The sequence below is a fragment of the Parasteatoda tepidariorum genome, chromosome 11, assembly GCF_982258835.1.
Source record: "Parasteatoda tepidariorum strain Cologne lab strain chromosome 11, Ptep-v5.0, whole genome shotgun sequence".
NCBI lineage: Eukaryota > Metazoa > Arthropoda > Arachnida > Araneae > Theridiidae > Parasteatoda > Parasteatoda tepidariorum.
The window spans coordinates 41,721,597-41,738,446 of record NC_141765.1 but is presented as its reverse complement, the minus strand read 5'-3'; the positions used below and the strand labels follow the sequence as shown (position 1 = coordinate 41,738,446).

At 28.0% G+C, this 16,850-nt stretch overlaps 1 protein-coding gene across 2 annotated transcripts in view; it reads right to left on the bottom strand.

The window, feature by feature from the left end:
- Positions 1-16,850, bottom strand: part of LOC107448563 (uncharacterized) — a 182,180-nt gene that overhangs the window by 144,040 nt on the left and 21,290 nt on the right. For both annotated transcript variants that reach the window (XM_043048709.2, XM_043048708.2), the window contains exons 3-7: positions 16,587-16,787; positions 14,394-14,606; positions 12,042-12,181; positions 7,133-7,270; positions 1,174-1,300 (exon numbers count right to left, since the gene is read on the bottom strand). In XM_043048709.2, the coding sequence (XP_042904643.1) occupies positions 1,174-1,300; positions 7,133-7,270; positions 12,042-12,181; positions 14,394-14,606; positions 16,587-16,787 (819 nt within the window). The remainder of the gene's footprint in view (positions 1-1,173; positions 1,301-7,132; positions 7,271-12,041; positions 12,182-14,393; positions 14,607-16,586; positions 16,788-16,850) is intronic.

The window sequence follows — 16,850 nt, the reverse complement described above, 5'->3', positions numbered from 1 at the left end:
CAACCATTTACAAAATTTAAAATAAACATTTCTATTAAAATCAGAATTGAATAATTAAATCAGAATTTAATAATCAAAAAAGAATCTTCTTTCTAAGGAAGAATTTTGAGTTTTTTTAATTAATTCTAAGTAATTGAATTTAATATTTAACCCTTTTATTAAGTTGAAAACTCGTTATTTTTAGTGGGTAAACGTTGTGACCAATTGATTTAACTTTATTATCTGTTCCTTTTAACATAAAATTCTGAATAATTTCTAAAAAAATTGTATTTACAATATTTTTCACTCTTTTTATTAAAAATATTTAACCTCCCCATGTACTAAGTTAAAAAAGTAATTGTTGTTAATTGCTACCATGAATTTAATTCTAATCTCACGGAACGCCTAAGAAAATGTTTAATAATAATACAAAATAGTACAAACTCTACGAAAACCCCATATAACCAGTACTGTACTATATTTTTAGTACAATAAATAAATAAGAAGAAGTCACTTGTTAAATAACTTTTTATACGTAATATGTTTAAAATTTAAAAACTATATTTTTATAAACTACTAAATCTAAAACTATTATTATTATCTTTAGAAAATAGTTAGAGAAACAATCTCTCAGACATATTATCAACGATAAAACTTGGTACTAATATCCTTTAAAATAAAGGCATTTTAAGGTATAAAATTAAGCAATTTAACACCAATAAATTTGAAAAAAAGTAATAATCTTGCTCTTCAAAATGTACTCAACCATAAAATAAGAAAAGGATATATTTTATGAGCATGGATGGGGACGAAGATTATGTCATCAAGCTCAAAAATAAGTACTCACTCTTCTGTACTAAATGGCATCGTATGATAAAATATAAAGATTTCTTGTAAACACTGTTATTATTGAGTTACAGAACAGTCAAGTTGCGAGAAATGTATTGAAGCGAAAGCCTATCTACAGAAGGCAGAACACACTACCAAATAACATCGTGGCCATCCGATAAGGTCGTAAAAATGACGAACGTCTAGCCTTAGGTGATAGGAAGAAGTGAATCCCTTCTTCAAAAAAAAAACTTTACCCTTTTTCTTTTTATATCTGTTGACATTTGACTGAAGAAAGCCTTAGGGTAAAATAAAATTTTTTACTTTCATCGCAAAGCTATTTCACATAAAAACATTTTTCCTTACTTGAATTGAAGTCATGTATTACAGAAATGCCTTTTGCTACTACTTTGTCTTCTGCAGAATCTTCAATTTCACTTAGAGGATCGTGGTAATCAACTCTGGAGATTCCGGCTGGGTAGTCATAATAAACCTGTAAGAAGAGAATAAATAGTTATTTTAATTTACTCATACATATTTTAATTTACTCATGCATATTTTAATTCAGAAACACACTGCACTTTACATAAATCTTGTTCTAGTTCATATTTTTCTCCTACTTAAAATTCAACGGGACATTATCACTAGGCTTTGATATTATTTGAATAACTAATTGCTTTTCAAAAATTATATTTTCTGATTGTTTGTATCATAGGTTTTGTTTCATTTGTTTCATAAATTTTGTTTCATTTCACAGATCTAGACATGAAGCCCTTCCAAATCGAATGGCAAATTTAGTTTCTCTGTTCAACATTTAGTACTCTATATCAAATATCTTATAATATCTAGTTTCATAGCAAATGTCTACAGCATATTATGTTCGTCTTTCCGAGTTTTATACATATATACATTCACATATGAGCAAGCTTTCGAGCTTTTTTGTACTATATATTTTGTGGATATTTTTCTTTTGTGTTGTGTTTAGATGATATTTCAATTATTCACGATTGCCTGATATTCTGATATTTAATTTATAGTTTCTCCATGCATATATATATATATATATAATTATATATATACACCGAAGAACAATTACATTATGGCCACCCTCCATCTATAACAATGGGCTCGCCCAGGTTTTCATGGTTTCTCGCCCAGGAACAATGTTTTCATGGGGCACATTAGGATCCATAATCCTCAAAGAACAATCCCTGACGCCTGTAAGCTACTTGAGCATAGTTGCAGACCAGGTTCATCCATTCATAGCAACAGTTTTTCCTGCGGGGGATGGTGTTTACCAACAGGATAATGCAACATGTCATAAAGGTCGATTCGCCATAGATTGGTTCGAGGAACATTCCAGTGACTTTCAAGTCATGTCTTGGCCCCCAAATTCATCTGACCTTAATCCAATAAAGCATTTGTGGCCCTACTTGGAAAACCAAATTCGTGCTGCCACGCTAACCTCTCGCAATGTGACGGAATTGCAAGACCCGTTGGTGAGTGCTTGGTACCAGATACCTCAGACTACCTATCAGCACCTTGTGGAATCAATGCAACGGCGGGTGCTAGCAGTTTTAAAGGCTAAAGGTGGTCCTACATGTTATTAGCAGGTTGGTCATAATGTAATGGCTCTTCGGTGTATATATATATATATATTTATTTATTTATATATAATTTTCCGAAAACATGTTTTTCTTACTCTTAAGTATATAGATTTCACAGAATCATAAACAAATAAAAGTTTTTAAATTTAATAAATTAAGTTTGAATATATGTTCTTTAGGATTAGAATATAATTTTATTAATTTTCAAAACAGTTTTCCCTCAATAAACTGATGGCGATTTCAGTAGCTTTAATCTAGAACCTTGGAAGTATCAGTAATTCAATAAGATGTATAAATTAATTTAGATTGCTTAGATAAGTAGAATATAAACAGATTAACTTATCGATTCTTAAACCTTTCGCCAAGCATGAAAAGGGAAGCACTTTAATTTATTTAACTTAAAATAGCGAGCTAATATTTTAAACCTTTGGCCGTGAGATATTTATTAGGTAAGAATACACGCATTAATAAATTCATTACGAAACAAAATTTTATAAAGTAACTCATTTTTGTGCTGTTTTCAGCTTATTAAATTATATTTTTTTCTAAATAAAATAAAGTCGACAGAAAAATTTTCAATGTTTTGTTCTTAACAAGTCACTAGTTCTGTTGATTTTTCAATCTAAATCAGTCATGAGCCATTTCAAGTACAAAAATGCACTACACTTACGAAAATACGAAATTCTGTATTATTTTGATGTACTTATTCCCACCGAAATAAAAAGTATTATCAAAACTAGTAAAATATGCCGAACTTCATCGTGTTACTGGCTCTATGTAAACAACAAAAATCTCAGTAATCACTTTGGTAATGATTTCGATAAAATTAAGAATAAAATATTATTTTATGATATGTAATAAAGTTTGAGAAATATGACAAAATTTGGCGATTTTTCTCATGACGCATTAGAACATGGCATAAAAACCACTTATTTGCTTAAATTCACTTTTCAATTCTTAATTTTGAAAACCTGAATTTCAGACAAACCGTTATCATATGAACAGGGCAATTGCTAAATCAATGGTTTAAATACCACACATTTCGGTTTTATTAACCAGAATTATGAGTTTTTTTTTCTCCAGAAATGCCATTTCCATACCGTAATATAAAACTGAGTTATTTTAAAGAAGAAAGCAAATTATTTTCAGTGTATGTATGAAAATAGGAACTAGTTTAGACAAATAGAATATTTATGTTACTTATTACTCAGAATTTTTCTTTACATTTTGTCTGATTGAAAAAACCGCATTACACTTTCATACGTAGTTCATACGTCTGTGAGAGAGACGCTGATTGGTTGTCTGCAGGATTCGAATCAATTTAAGTCAGGTGGTACATAGTAGGATACTCTAATCACCATAGTTGTACAGCGAATAACCCTACTGGAAGAATAACCCCCCTAAATAACTTTTGATCTAATGATTGGATCGTCACGTTTTATGACTCAATCTTAATAGCTCGAAGGGTGATCTCGCATATGCTAATTAATTAATGCAGACATTATTTTAAGTTATGAAATTAGACGCAAAAACGCATTTTCTCTGAATAAACATACTTTCTTTATGATGGATTCGGATTTCTGATCATCGTAACATGGGAAATAACCGCAATCTGGGAAATATCCCAATTGTTTGGTCCGGAAAGCAGACCAAAGTTTGGACACCCTTCATGTTAATATTAATTTCTGCAAATTTCACCCTATCTTGAACTTTTTAAACGGATTGAAAAAATTTTGCGCACATTTATAAAATTCCTTTAATCAAAGATAATTACAGGCAAAATACAGCTTTTACTAAATATTTATTTATTTATTTATTTATTTTTTTGCTAAATAATAGTCGAAAACTATTTGGATAATAATTTATACAATTTTTTACATCATTTTAATAAAGGCAATTTTAAGTGGCAAAATTCAAAATTTGAACGAAATCGGTCGAATAATGCAGAATTGCTAAATTGAAATTTAAAAATACGACTTTTCAAAATTCAATTTCACTGGAACTGCTTTACCAATTTTGCTCAAATTTTGAATATTGCCATGCAAAATTATATTGTATAAAATTATGTAACAATATGTATAACTCACAATTCAAAAGTTTTCGAATATATTAATATTAAATGATAAAAAAATAATAAATATTTACTGCAAGCTATTTTTGCTTTGAATTTATCTTTGGATAAAAAAAATATATATATAATTGTGTGAAAGATATGGCGAAATACGCAAAAAGCAAAAAATGACATCTAAAGCTTTCAAATTTTAAATCGCTCTTTTAACCAAACAATTTAGACCATGGCACGCTAGTATATATATATATATATATATATATATATATATATATATATATATATATATATATATATATATATATATATATATATATATATATATATATATATATATATATATATGATACTCCCAATCCCAAGTTTTTCTTACACAAAATGTTTGCAGTTAGACACCATTATTTTTTTTCTTTTCCTCTTTCTATACTTTTGCTTACAAAAAGGGGTAAGTAATACGTTTATACGGAAAATAATCGGGTACGGAACGTTTCGTTTATACAAAAAAAAAATTTAAACTTTTCAAAATATTTAACTAACACGGATGTAAAGAAAAACTGAAGCATAAAATGGAGAGATAAATAAAGCAGCTGGTACATTTTAACGCTTTAACTGCAAATTACTTGAAAGCTATCATTAAACAGATCGTTATATGAAACTAGACATTTAATTAATAGCAAGATATTCAAAGGTAAGAATAAAACTTTTTGTTTTAAAAAACGACTTTTCAATGCAATTTTTCAGATTTTTTATATAATTAATAGGTTTATCATTAGAAATTATTTAGCCATAAATCTTTGCACCCATTTAAGTTTAATATTGTGTATTATATATACCCTTCAAAACGAAAATAACATTTTTTCCGAAAAGAAATAATCTTTTAGAGGGTTGATCTAAAATTGCACTAAGAAAGTTTTCAACAAAAACAAATTTTGTCAATTCCCTTTTTTTAGGTTTTTTTTTCATTTTAGAAGACGCAATTCACAGTTGGATATTCAAAAAGAAGTAACAAAAGCAAAATTTCTATTTTAGTTTTGAAAACAAACTTTTATCTTAGGACATAAAAGCAGCCTTTCTTTTTTTCTTCACTCGTCTAGGAATGTGTACATCGTAAACTTAGAAGAATACCTTAAGCTGGTACTATTTACGCTGTATTTTATTTTATGCATCGACTTTCTTACTGTTTTGTAGCACTTTTTTACGTTCCTTACATACCACTCAATTCCCAGACAAAAAGTCTAGCCTTTTAAAGACATAAATTTTACTTTCTATTAGAAAAAAGATTCTTTCGTGTCACAGAAATAAAGTTTATATTTCTAAATTTTCTGCAACGATCGTAAAAGCTAGCTAATTTCAATACTTCCAATTTGCTGAAAAACTTAATGTCCTGGCAAAACAAATAATGCCGCCTATTCAGGGAGCAAAATTAATTCTTCTGGTATGACATGGTCCAAATAGGAAAACTCTAAGGGTTTAAACTTATTTACTTGGATTAAATTACTTGAGAAGTTAAGTTTATCATTTATAGGATGTTTTAAATTTATTTTATGGAAAAATGCAAATCGGAATCTAAATCATGTGCTCATATTTTGAAACAATAACGTTGTCAGAGACGTATTAAATAATGATGCAATAACACTTCTAGAGATGCAAATTATTTAAAATGCTAAATCGAAATTTTTTAAAAACTTGAGCCGAAATTCCTTAAAATTTGCTTAAAGACTGTACAGGACATTGGAAAACGGGAAGATTTTTTTAGCTCCAAAAAGTTTCTTTAGCATACGGTAAAATGTCCTGGTAAAATGTCCGTTCTGAACGGTAATAGCAATTCAGAAAAAATACTCAATTCTGGTTAATAAAACCAATATATACGGTATTAAAATCATTATGTATTTGTCATGTAGTAACGATTCACTGAAATTCTGGTTTTCAAAACTATAGTTTCTTTTACCAACATTTATTAAAAAATGCATAACTGAAAAACAAATTTGACCGAATAAATGGTTTCTATACCAGACTCTAAGGTCTCATAATAAAATTAACAAATTTTACTTCCGTTGTCAAAATTTATCACACGCTATTAAACAATATTTTATTGTTCATTTTAACAAGATCATTAAAAAGAGCTTCTGTAAAAATTACTAGGCCTTTTGGTGTGCACATAAGTCCAAAAACACGTCAAAATTTACCATATTCTGGTAGTTTTGAGTATACTTTCTTTCTCAGTGTACTTTAAAATGTTTGAACCCATAGGTTTAAGCGAAGAAATAGCTAAGTACTAAAAAATAACTAAGTACTAAAATTTTGTATTTTCGTGCAGTTTTTTACGGTACAATGTGTGCACCAGTATAAGTTTATAAGCTTATTTTCATCAAAGCTTTATTAACAAAGAGAATAACAAACCATTTTGACTCTTAACCGTAAATCTAATATAATCTATTGCCCTTTACTATGGATATAACGTTATTTGATAACATTAATTATAATTCTTAATATTAATTCCACTATCTTAATTTTAATTCCAAATTTTTCAATATTATTATAGTTATTTGTGAAGATTTCAATATTATTCTCATTATATTTTAAGATTTTTTTTTAATATTTAACCAATATTGAAATTGATATCAACATAAACTAATTTAAAAATACATACTGAACGATGAGAGACAAAAGGAATAACTTCGGTTCTAGTTTCAAACATCATCAATTCGCCGTCATATGAAAAAAAATCTGGAAACTCGGGTGGTTTCACATCCTCTCTGAAGCCTGGGCAATATACATCTGCTGGTGGCTGTAAATTAAAATTAATAGATTTATTAAGATATTCACCTTTACAAAGAGTAAATATTTACACAAATTAATATTTCTAATTTGAGTTTTTTTAAGGAGAAAAAATTTAAATATTTTTACGTTCACTTTTATTCATAATTCAACCATATAAGTCGAAACAAACTCCTGGTGAAATACAAGAGATCAAAATGTTTTAAATATGCCTTGTAAACGCGTTCAGAACACAGCGAAAAATTCCGGATCGAAGTACAATAAAAACGGCACTCAGGATACAGGTTATTTTTACCATAAAATCCATTTTTACGAAACAAAAAATGTGATGTACTGAAATTTTTACTGTAAATATTACCGTATACTCGCTGAATCATTCTAATTTAATAAATACTATAAAAATTATTTGTATAATATTTTACGATGAAATGGATTTTACGGATACTAAGTGCCGGCATTTTATAAAGTATAAACCTTTCAAAATTTACAATCTTTCAAAAAATGCATATACATTTTTAAAATAAAACAGCGAATATACGGAAAACTAAACAATAAAAAATCATTTTTACAATAACAGTTTCACACCCACTGTCACTTTTAAGCATCACAATTTCCAAATATTATTGGGTTTCCTAAGTAATTGGTTCTCCAAAATTTGCGTCCGCTGAATATTTTCGATTTTAAATTGCATAGTAAATAAAATTCTCTTTATTATCCTTTGTATAGTAGTTTTCGCGCTGATAATAATAAACTTTTTCGAATGATTAACGTTTAGATGGCAGTTAATAAAATGAACAGAATGTTTAAGAAATAAATTAATAAATTTTAAAAAAAACTTGCATATTTAAAAAAATCATGGTAAATGTATACCAATTAAAAATGAATATCTTTTAATTATGATATGGTAGAATGATATGGTATATGGACTGAATGATATGGTAGGAAGAGAAATTTAAAATAATAAGAATGACATCATGCTATTTTTATCTAAACAAAATAGGGAATTTTAAGAAAAAACACATTTAGAAATATCCAGGGTTAAAGAAAACAGTCTGATACTATTTAGTCTAACAGAAATTTACGTTTTAGATACTTGTGACTATTGTTTATGTACTATAGAACATTACTCATATACATACATGCATAGACTCATGCGCATGCATACATCCACTCATATACATACATACATCATTTATACATGAACATACATCCACACAGTGACAAAATAAGAAACGAATAACTTTTGATCAAATGATCCGATCTTTATGTTCTAGGACTTAATATTAATAATTTGAAGAAGTGACTTCAAGTATACTAATTAATTAGTCCGTACGATATTTTAAATTACGAAATCAGGCACAAAAATGTACTTTCTCTGAATAGACATACCTTTCTTTTTTATGTATTTGGATTTCTGACCCCCGCAATATAGAGGTAGCCGCAATCTGGGAAATATGTTACCAATAGTTTGGTGAGTAGAGAAGTTCAAAGTTTGGACATCTCAATGCTAATTTTACTTTATACACCATATTTTGAGAACTTTTTAAGTGAATTGAAAAAATTTTGCATACAATTTAAAATTCATTTATCCCAAGATAATTTCATGCAAAATATAACTTTTAGTAAATATTTATTATTTTATATAATGATATTCAACTGTAAGGTAAACAAATTTTTACATCATTTCAAAGAATGTAATATTTTAAATGGAAAAATACAAAATTTGAGCGAAATCGGTAGAATTGATTCTGAGAAATCGAATTTTAAACATATGCCTTTTTAAAAATTTGATTTTTTCCAGAACTATTCGATTGATTAGGATAAAACTTTGTATTTGGCCATTTAAAATTACATTATTTGTTTCGTTTATTATTAAATAAAATAATGAAAAATAATAAATATTTACTAAAAGTTTTATTTTGCATTTAATTATCTCTGGATAAACGAATTTTACGCTTGTAGGCAAAGGTTTTTCAATTCACTAAAAAGTTATCGAGATATAGTGAAATACGCAAAAAGTAAAACTAACTTTAAGGGGTTCAAACTTTGGAACACTCTCCTGACCAAAATATTGAGGCTACCCCCTATATATTGGGGATCAAAAGCCTAATCCAACGAAAAAAAGGTATGTTTATTCAAAGAAAGTCCGTTTTTGTGTCTGATTTCGTAACTAAAAATATCGTCTACACTTAATAAATAAATCCCTGACATAGACTCATATACATGAATGCATAGCTTCATATACATACATACATCGTTTATACATAAACTTACATACGTACATACAGATGCATGCAAACTGTGTGAGTCCCATACCATATTTTAAACTTTACAAAAAACTAAAAACTATTTTAAGAACTGAATCAAGAAAGTTACATTAATGACATCAAACAGTCCTATTTTGTGAAAATTAAACAGAAGGAAATAAAAATTTAGATTAATAATTTAAAATCTTTATTCCGCACAATATTCATTGAATCTGTAATAACAACTTAAAAGTATTTCAGAAATAAAACTTAACCGTTTAGAGCATCAAGTTTTTTGTGACATTTAAATCTACGAAAGTAATTTATCTATTGCTGTTTACTAATGCGGTATTGAAATAAATATGGAACTGAAGTCGGTTTTTAAAATAAAAACAAAGATGAGTAAATTGAAGCCTAGAGATCTTTATATATTCTCCACTTTGCAATTTATTCATTGCCTTATCCTATGCCGAAGATGTTGAATTAAATTTATTGTTTAGATACTTGTGACTAACGATTATATGTAAATAGTAAATAACTCATATACATACATTCATAGACCCATATACATGCATCGTTTTTATACATAAACATACATACTTACATACATATACATACAAACAATGTGAATCTCATACCATACTTTATACTATACAAAACACTAAAAACTATTTTAAGAACTGAATTTCAAAAAGTAACATAAATGATATCACTACAAAACAAATGAAATAAAATTAAAATAAAAATATGACCACCGAAGCCGACGTCTTCAGGGGGTACCGGCCCCGGTAGCCATTAAATTACTTTTACCCGGTAGCCATTACTTTTTTCTGAAATTTCTGCTGCTTCTTAGCGCGTTTTTTTCAAAGAAGTTTTATCCTTTTGATCTTAATTATTAGTGTTTTCTTTCAATAAATGATATCACCTATTTCGTTAAAATTTAACATAAGGAAATAAAAATGTAGATTAATATTTTAAAATCTTTATTCTACACAATATTCATTGAATCTAAACTAACAAATTAAAAATATTTAAAAAATGAAACGCACAATTTAAAAGACTAAAAACATTTTTTGCGATACTTAAAATTTCCAAATTAATTTATCTATTGATGTTTACTAATGCGGTATTGAAATAAATATGGAACTGAAGACGGTTCTTAAAATATAAACAAAAATGAGCAAGATGAAACCTGGAGATCTTAATATATTCTCCACTTTACAATTTATTCGTTGCCTTATCCTGCGCCGAAGAAGATGAATAAAAACTCCATAATACACCAGAGGTATGCAGATGAAGTCTAAGAGAAGGCAAGTCTCTTAGAATGAAAAGTTGGCGTTTAATGCCCGATTCTTAGATACAGTAAATCATTGCGTTTTAAGCCGTGAATAATAAAAAGCTTCTACGAGAGGAAGTTTTGAGCTTTTATTTAATCCAGTGAAATCGTTGAAATTCTATCCAAAATACATAAAAATAAAATACTTTTAAGCAAATTAAGTACATCTAAGAAATTGCTTAATTCCGATGTGGAATGAAAAGTAAATAAATTCATTGTTTAAAGATACAAAGGAAAATATCTCGCGCGTTTAAGCTAGCATAAAAAATTTAGTAACATTTACTCCAAAATCAAAAAATATTCTTGTTTTTTTTGTTTTTTTTATTATTTGCTGAGATTTTAAAGTTTTTTTCATGTATATTTCACATAAGGGAATATTTTTCTAACACTTATTTTGCATGTTTTTATTGTTAACCCATTATGTCATTTTTTTGCACGTCTGAAATAAACACAAAAAGCATCTGCCTTTCTTCAAAAGAATTTTGAAGGACAATTTCGGCAATTATTGCAGTCTTGCGTAGGTAGTTTTTCCGATTTGATAATACAAACTCTGCAAAAAAAGCTCACTTTGACCAATCTAGTGAGAAAGAAAAAACAAAAAAGATCACCAATTAAGTTATTTGAGTCGGTGGAGAAAAATTTTCATTTAGTAAATAAGGGAAATTGGATAACCAAATGGCAGAGACTACTTTTGAAGACCCAGGCTTGTAACGGGCAGTAGTGCCTTAAAAGAAGAAGAGGAATGAAAGCTTGTAGAAATTTTAATTTCACCTAAATTAATTTTGCCTTCAAAATCGATAACATATACGCATTGCAGCGAAGATGAATTTCAAAATATTGAATTCAATCAAATATATGTCATTCATGATTGCTATACAAATGTAGTTTATTATTTTTCTGAAAGATATAAAAATTTTGCTAAGAGAATGTAAAATTTTAACATGTATAAATTTCCGATTTAAAATTTTGGAAGAATAAAAATGTAATACATTTAACTTGATAAAATTTTAATGCATTGACCTGTTCTAGAGCAAACGTTAAGCTTTATATAACATTATATATATATATATAGTAAAAATTATTTACATATAGGATATTTATAAAATAGTTATTCATGTAGGATATTTTTAGAGAAGAAAAATTAGGAGTAAATACATGCCGACCCTAAGAATGAGACATAATTTAATTCTGAAAATTACCTGGAAGTATATATCATCAGGCATACTTGCTTGAAGATTGTCTATTAAACCAGTAACAAAATCACCGTCGATTTGAGCTTCCATACTAACAGGTAGTCTTTTATTTTTTGTATCGTTTCCAGGATTTTTCCAGTCAACTTCTGAAATACAAAAACTCCATTTATATCTAAGATCTTAGGTTAAAAAAATAAAAACAAGAGAACTGCTTAAAAAATTGTTATTGGTTAATTAGATTTAAAATACCAAGGTACAATATGCACAATAATTTATATCTAATTCTTATTAAATTGAAGTAGAAAAACAATATAAAAAATAAAATTTGTTAAGATTTATAGCTTCACATTAAAAAAAAATTCTAACTTAGAATGCCTAGTATAAAAGAACTCATAATATTTTGTCAGTTTTAATCAAAATCAGTTTTTAATCACAGCAAGTGAAATTTTTTCAGTTCGAAAATGTGAAGCTTAATTTGGCAGGCCAAACCAGAGGATTTTCCAAAACTATGCTGTTAGATTTAATAGTTTTAAAAAAAATTAGTATTTTTTAAACAAAATTATGATTATGAATCAGAATATTTTATATTATGAATCAGAAGAAAAGTTTTTTAGCATGTTCTCAGATATTTCTAAATAGATTTATACGTTCCTTTTGAATTTATACGAACATAGTTATAATATATTTGTTATTTTTTTAATAATTTATACTGTCAAATGCAAATAATGACGTAGAGAAATTGTATAATAAATCTATGGCACACTCTCTTTAAATTGCAAATAAAGTAAAAAGACAAAATTGTTTTTCTCGATCAAAAGCTATACCATACACACGAAAAAAATCGAAATACTGTAATATTACGTTTATTTCCTGGCATTTCAAATTTTAATGAGCTATTCTTGCATTTAACTACAGTAAATTTTCATTTCTTAGTATAAAAAAGTCCAATTTTTCCATCACTTTCTCGTGTATTTTCACAGGCTCATACACGTTTTCTTTGAATACATACATACATATAATGTACATACGATTTTTTTCAATGACTAATTAACTACCAAAAACAAATATTGTATATGTATATATATATATATATATATATATATATATATATATATATATATATATATATTGTATGATGAGTGTGTGACAATAACAAACAATAAAAACTTATGTAAACAGCTGCAGACTTTAAATTCTTCCCTTAAAAACTCTAAACTTTAGACTTTTAATTACAAAAGCATTAAGTATATTTAAATTGTATAGAAAGTTTATTTAAAATGTTTGTTAAGTTTATTTAAATGCATATTGAATTTTATTTAAAGAATTATTACAGTTGATACAAAGCCCTAACATGAAACCCAGTATTATAGCATTTCCTAAAATTTTACTAAGTTAGTTTCAAACATTCTAGACATGACCTTTTGATACTAGATACACCCTAACTTGATACACAGCACCCTAACAAGACTCAACCTGTAACTCCCTTTTTCAGAGATTTTTCTTTTAAAAGTCATGACAGAAATTCCAAATAATATTTACCCCTGTCAGGGGACGAGGATAGTAACAGAACTGCTACACCTCTCTCCAAATTTATACAACGCATGAGAGGACGCTCAGTCGCAATGGATTTAGCGTTAACCCTGATGAGCATACACGCAACACGTCCAAAAAGAGAGAAGGTCTCCGCACGAGTAGGAGTGAAAAATACCATAAGTGAAAAGTCCGATCCTTTAATAATCCAAATGTAGTGGCATCTTTCGTATTAACTCCACTGCGCAGTTTAGTAGCACGAGCTTAGTAACATCATTCGTGTTTAACCCCCTGCTGCTTATATTCGTGATGTCGAAATACTAAGTTGATCGGTGCTGAGACTTCTAAGAGATGTTGATACACGCTGGCTTGGTTAGCAGGTAGGATAGAACTCATCCCCAGATTTTCACTGGTGGTGTGAGCAACGCTTTTACTATTACGCCACCAAAACTAGATATTCTGACTTTCAACTATTGAAGATTTTGCTAAACTATCTGTTAAATTTGAAATTCTAAACCAGACTACAACAGCTAATACATTAGAATTTGGTATACATTAACCAATACATTAACAGCTAATACATTAGCTAATACATTAAAATAAATATATTTTGTATTATTATGAAAACAATTCAAAAACTGATCTTAAAATTAATTGCAATTTTTGCACTCACATCTAAAGCTTGAACTGAATGACTAAAATATAGCAAACGAATAATGAAGTCGTTAATATAAGCCTACTACAATCCGGATAAATAATTCAAATAAAACTACTTTATATTAATCTATAAAATCATTAACTGTCATTACCAAAAATAAAATCATTTACCAGAGAAACGAATTGAAACGTTTATTTTTGGGTTTACAAAACATCCTTCCCATTTCTTTGAGAATACGCCATTGTTTACTCCGGAATCTGCAAGAAAGAATTCGTTGGGTTTTTTTGTAACATCCAGTACTTTTTGAAGAAATCCATTTGGACCGCTATCTTCATCCTCCAACTGTATTGTTGAAGAACTTGTCACAGAGCAGGTTGCATAATCTGAAATATTTAATTTTTAGCATTAATTCAAATACTAGTTGAAATGTTTGATCCTTTAATTTGATCTAAAAATACTATTCTAATCATTTTATCCCTCTCCTATTCTAATCAACCACATTTTTATTCTAAGTTGCACTATACATGAATTTTTTTAACGAATGAAATCTCAAGGCAGAAACAAAAGGTAAACAATGTTTCTTTTCATTTATTTATATAAATATTTTTAAATATTTATTTGCATCTCTTAATGTACACTGCACCAAAAAAAAAACGGACAACCCTGAATAATTTTTGATCTAATGATCGGGTCTTCGCGTTTTAGGACTCAGTCTTAAAGGTTTAAGAGAGTGATCTCAAATACGCTAATTGATAAGTGCTGACGATATTTTTGTTACGAAATCAGATACAAAAACGTACTTTCTCTGAGTAAATATACCCTTTTTTTCTTCTGATAAGGATTTTTGATCCTCAAAATGTAGGGGTAGTCGCAAATCTGGGAAATATGGTCCCAATCGTACGATCAGGAGAGTGGTCTAAATTTGAACACCTTAATGTTAATTTTACTCTTTTCGTATTTCACCATATCTCGAGAATTTTTTAAACGAATTGAAAACATTTTGCCCACAAGTATAAAATTCGTTTATCCATAGGAAATTTCATGAAAAAAAAACTTTTAGTAAATAATTATTATTTTTTATTATTTTATTTAATAATAGTCGAAAAAAACGATAGGAAATTTTTTACGTCATTTCAAAATGTGTAATTTTACATAACAAAATGCAAAATTTGAACAAAATCAGTCGAATGGTTCCCGAGAAATCAAATTTTAAGCATTCGACGTCCCTAAAATTAGATTTCTCAGGAACTATTCGACCGATTTTGCCACGTAAAATTACATACTTTAAAAAGACGTAAAAATTAATACCTTACAATTCAAAATTTTTTCGACTGTTATTAAATAATATATTGAAAATAATAAATATTTACTAAATTTTGATTTTTGCGCGGAATTATCTTTGGATAAACGAGTATTATAATTATGAGCAAAAATGTTTCTATTCGTTTGAAAAATTCTCGAAATATGGCGAAATACGCAAAAAGTAAAATTAAAATTAAGGGTTCCAAACTTTCGATTTCTCTCTTGACCAAACTATGGGACCATATTTTTCAAATTGCGGCTACCTCCGATATTTTGAAGATCAGAAATCTGAATCTGTGGAGGAAAAAAATATGTTTATTCAAAGAAAGTACGTATTTGTGTTTGATTTCGAAACTTAAAATATCGTCTGCACTTATTAATTAGTATATTTGAGGTCACCCCTTTGTCCCATTGAGATTTAATCCTTGAACGCGAAGATCCAATCATTAGATCAAAAGTTAATCAGGGGGGTTTGTTTCTTTTTTTTTTTTTTTTTCCTTTTTTTTTTTTTTTTTTTTTTGCATACGGTACATAGTTTTAGCTTAGTTTTGCACATGGATTCTAAAAATATATAATAAAAGCCGTTATTACAGAATTTCCCGTTGTCAGTTTAGTGTGGTTATATAGAATTATAAGATTAGTGTGGGTATGGAGCATATTAAATTCAATCAGGGTTATACCTTCATTTGCTATGAAACTGGAAACATTTGGCAAGTAGTGGTGCTCACATTTAACTTCATTTCTGTGAAATTAAAATACATTTATTTCTCGTTAGTGTGGTTCTATTAAGTTCGAAGTTTAGTGTGGGCGTTGAGTATATCATATCCAATCAGGGTTATACTTTCACTTGCTATAAAAATATTTCTCAGTAGAATGCTCGTATTTTAATACATTACTGAGTAATTAAATTAAGTTAAAAATTATAGAATGACTGGTTTTAACTTGCTCAATACTATTTCCGTAAACAATAAAAAAACTTATCATTTAAAAATGTATATACAAATGTAAAATTCTAAGAAATAATTTCTTGATGAGTGGTATTAGTGATCTAAATTTCTTACCATTATCTGGGAAATTTATGAGAAGATGCTGTTTGTCATGAACTACGTATTTGACATGTCTTCCTGGTGCAAAAATCTCCAAACTTTCCCGTTTTCCTGCTTCATCCTTATAATGGCGAAGTTCTACTGTTAATTGTTTGTTTGGAAAGTTGAGTCGAGTATCAGCAGAAAAAGTAGGAGGAAAACTTGGAAGAGGATCATCTAAATAAATTTATTTTAAAATAAATTTTAAAGAATATTATGCATTTTAACAAAATGTACATA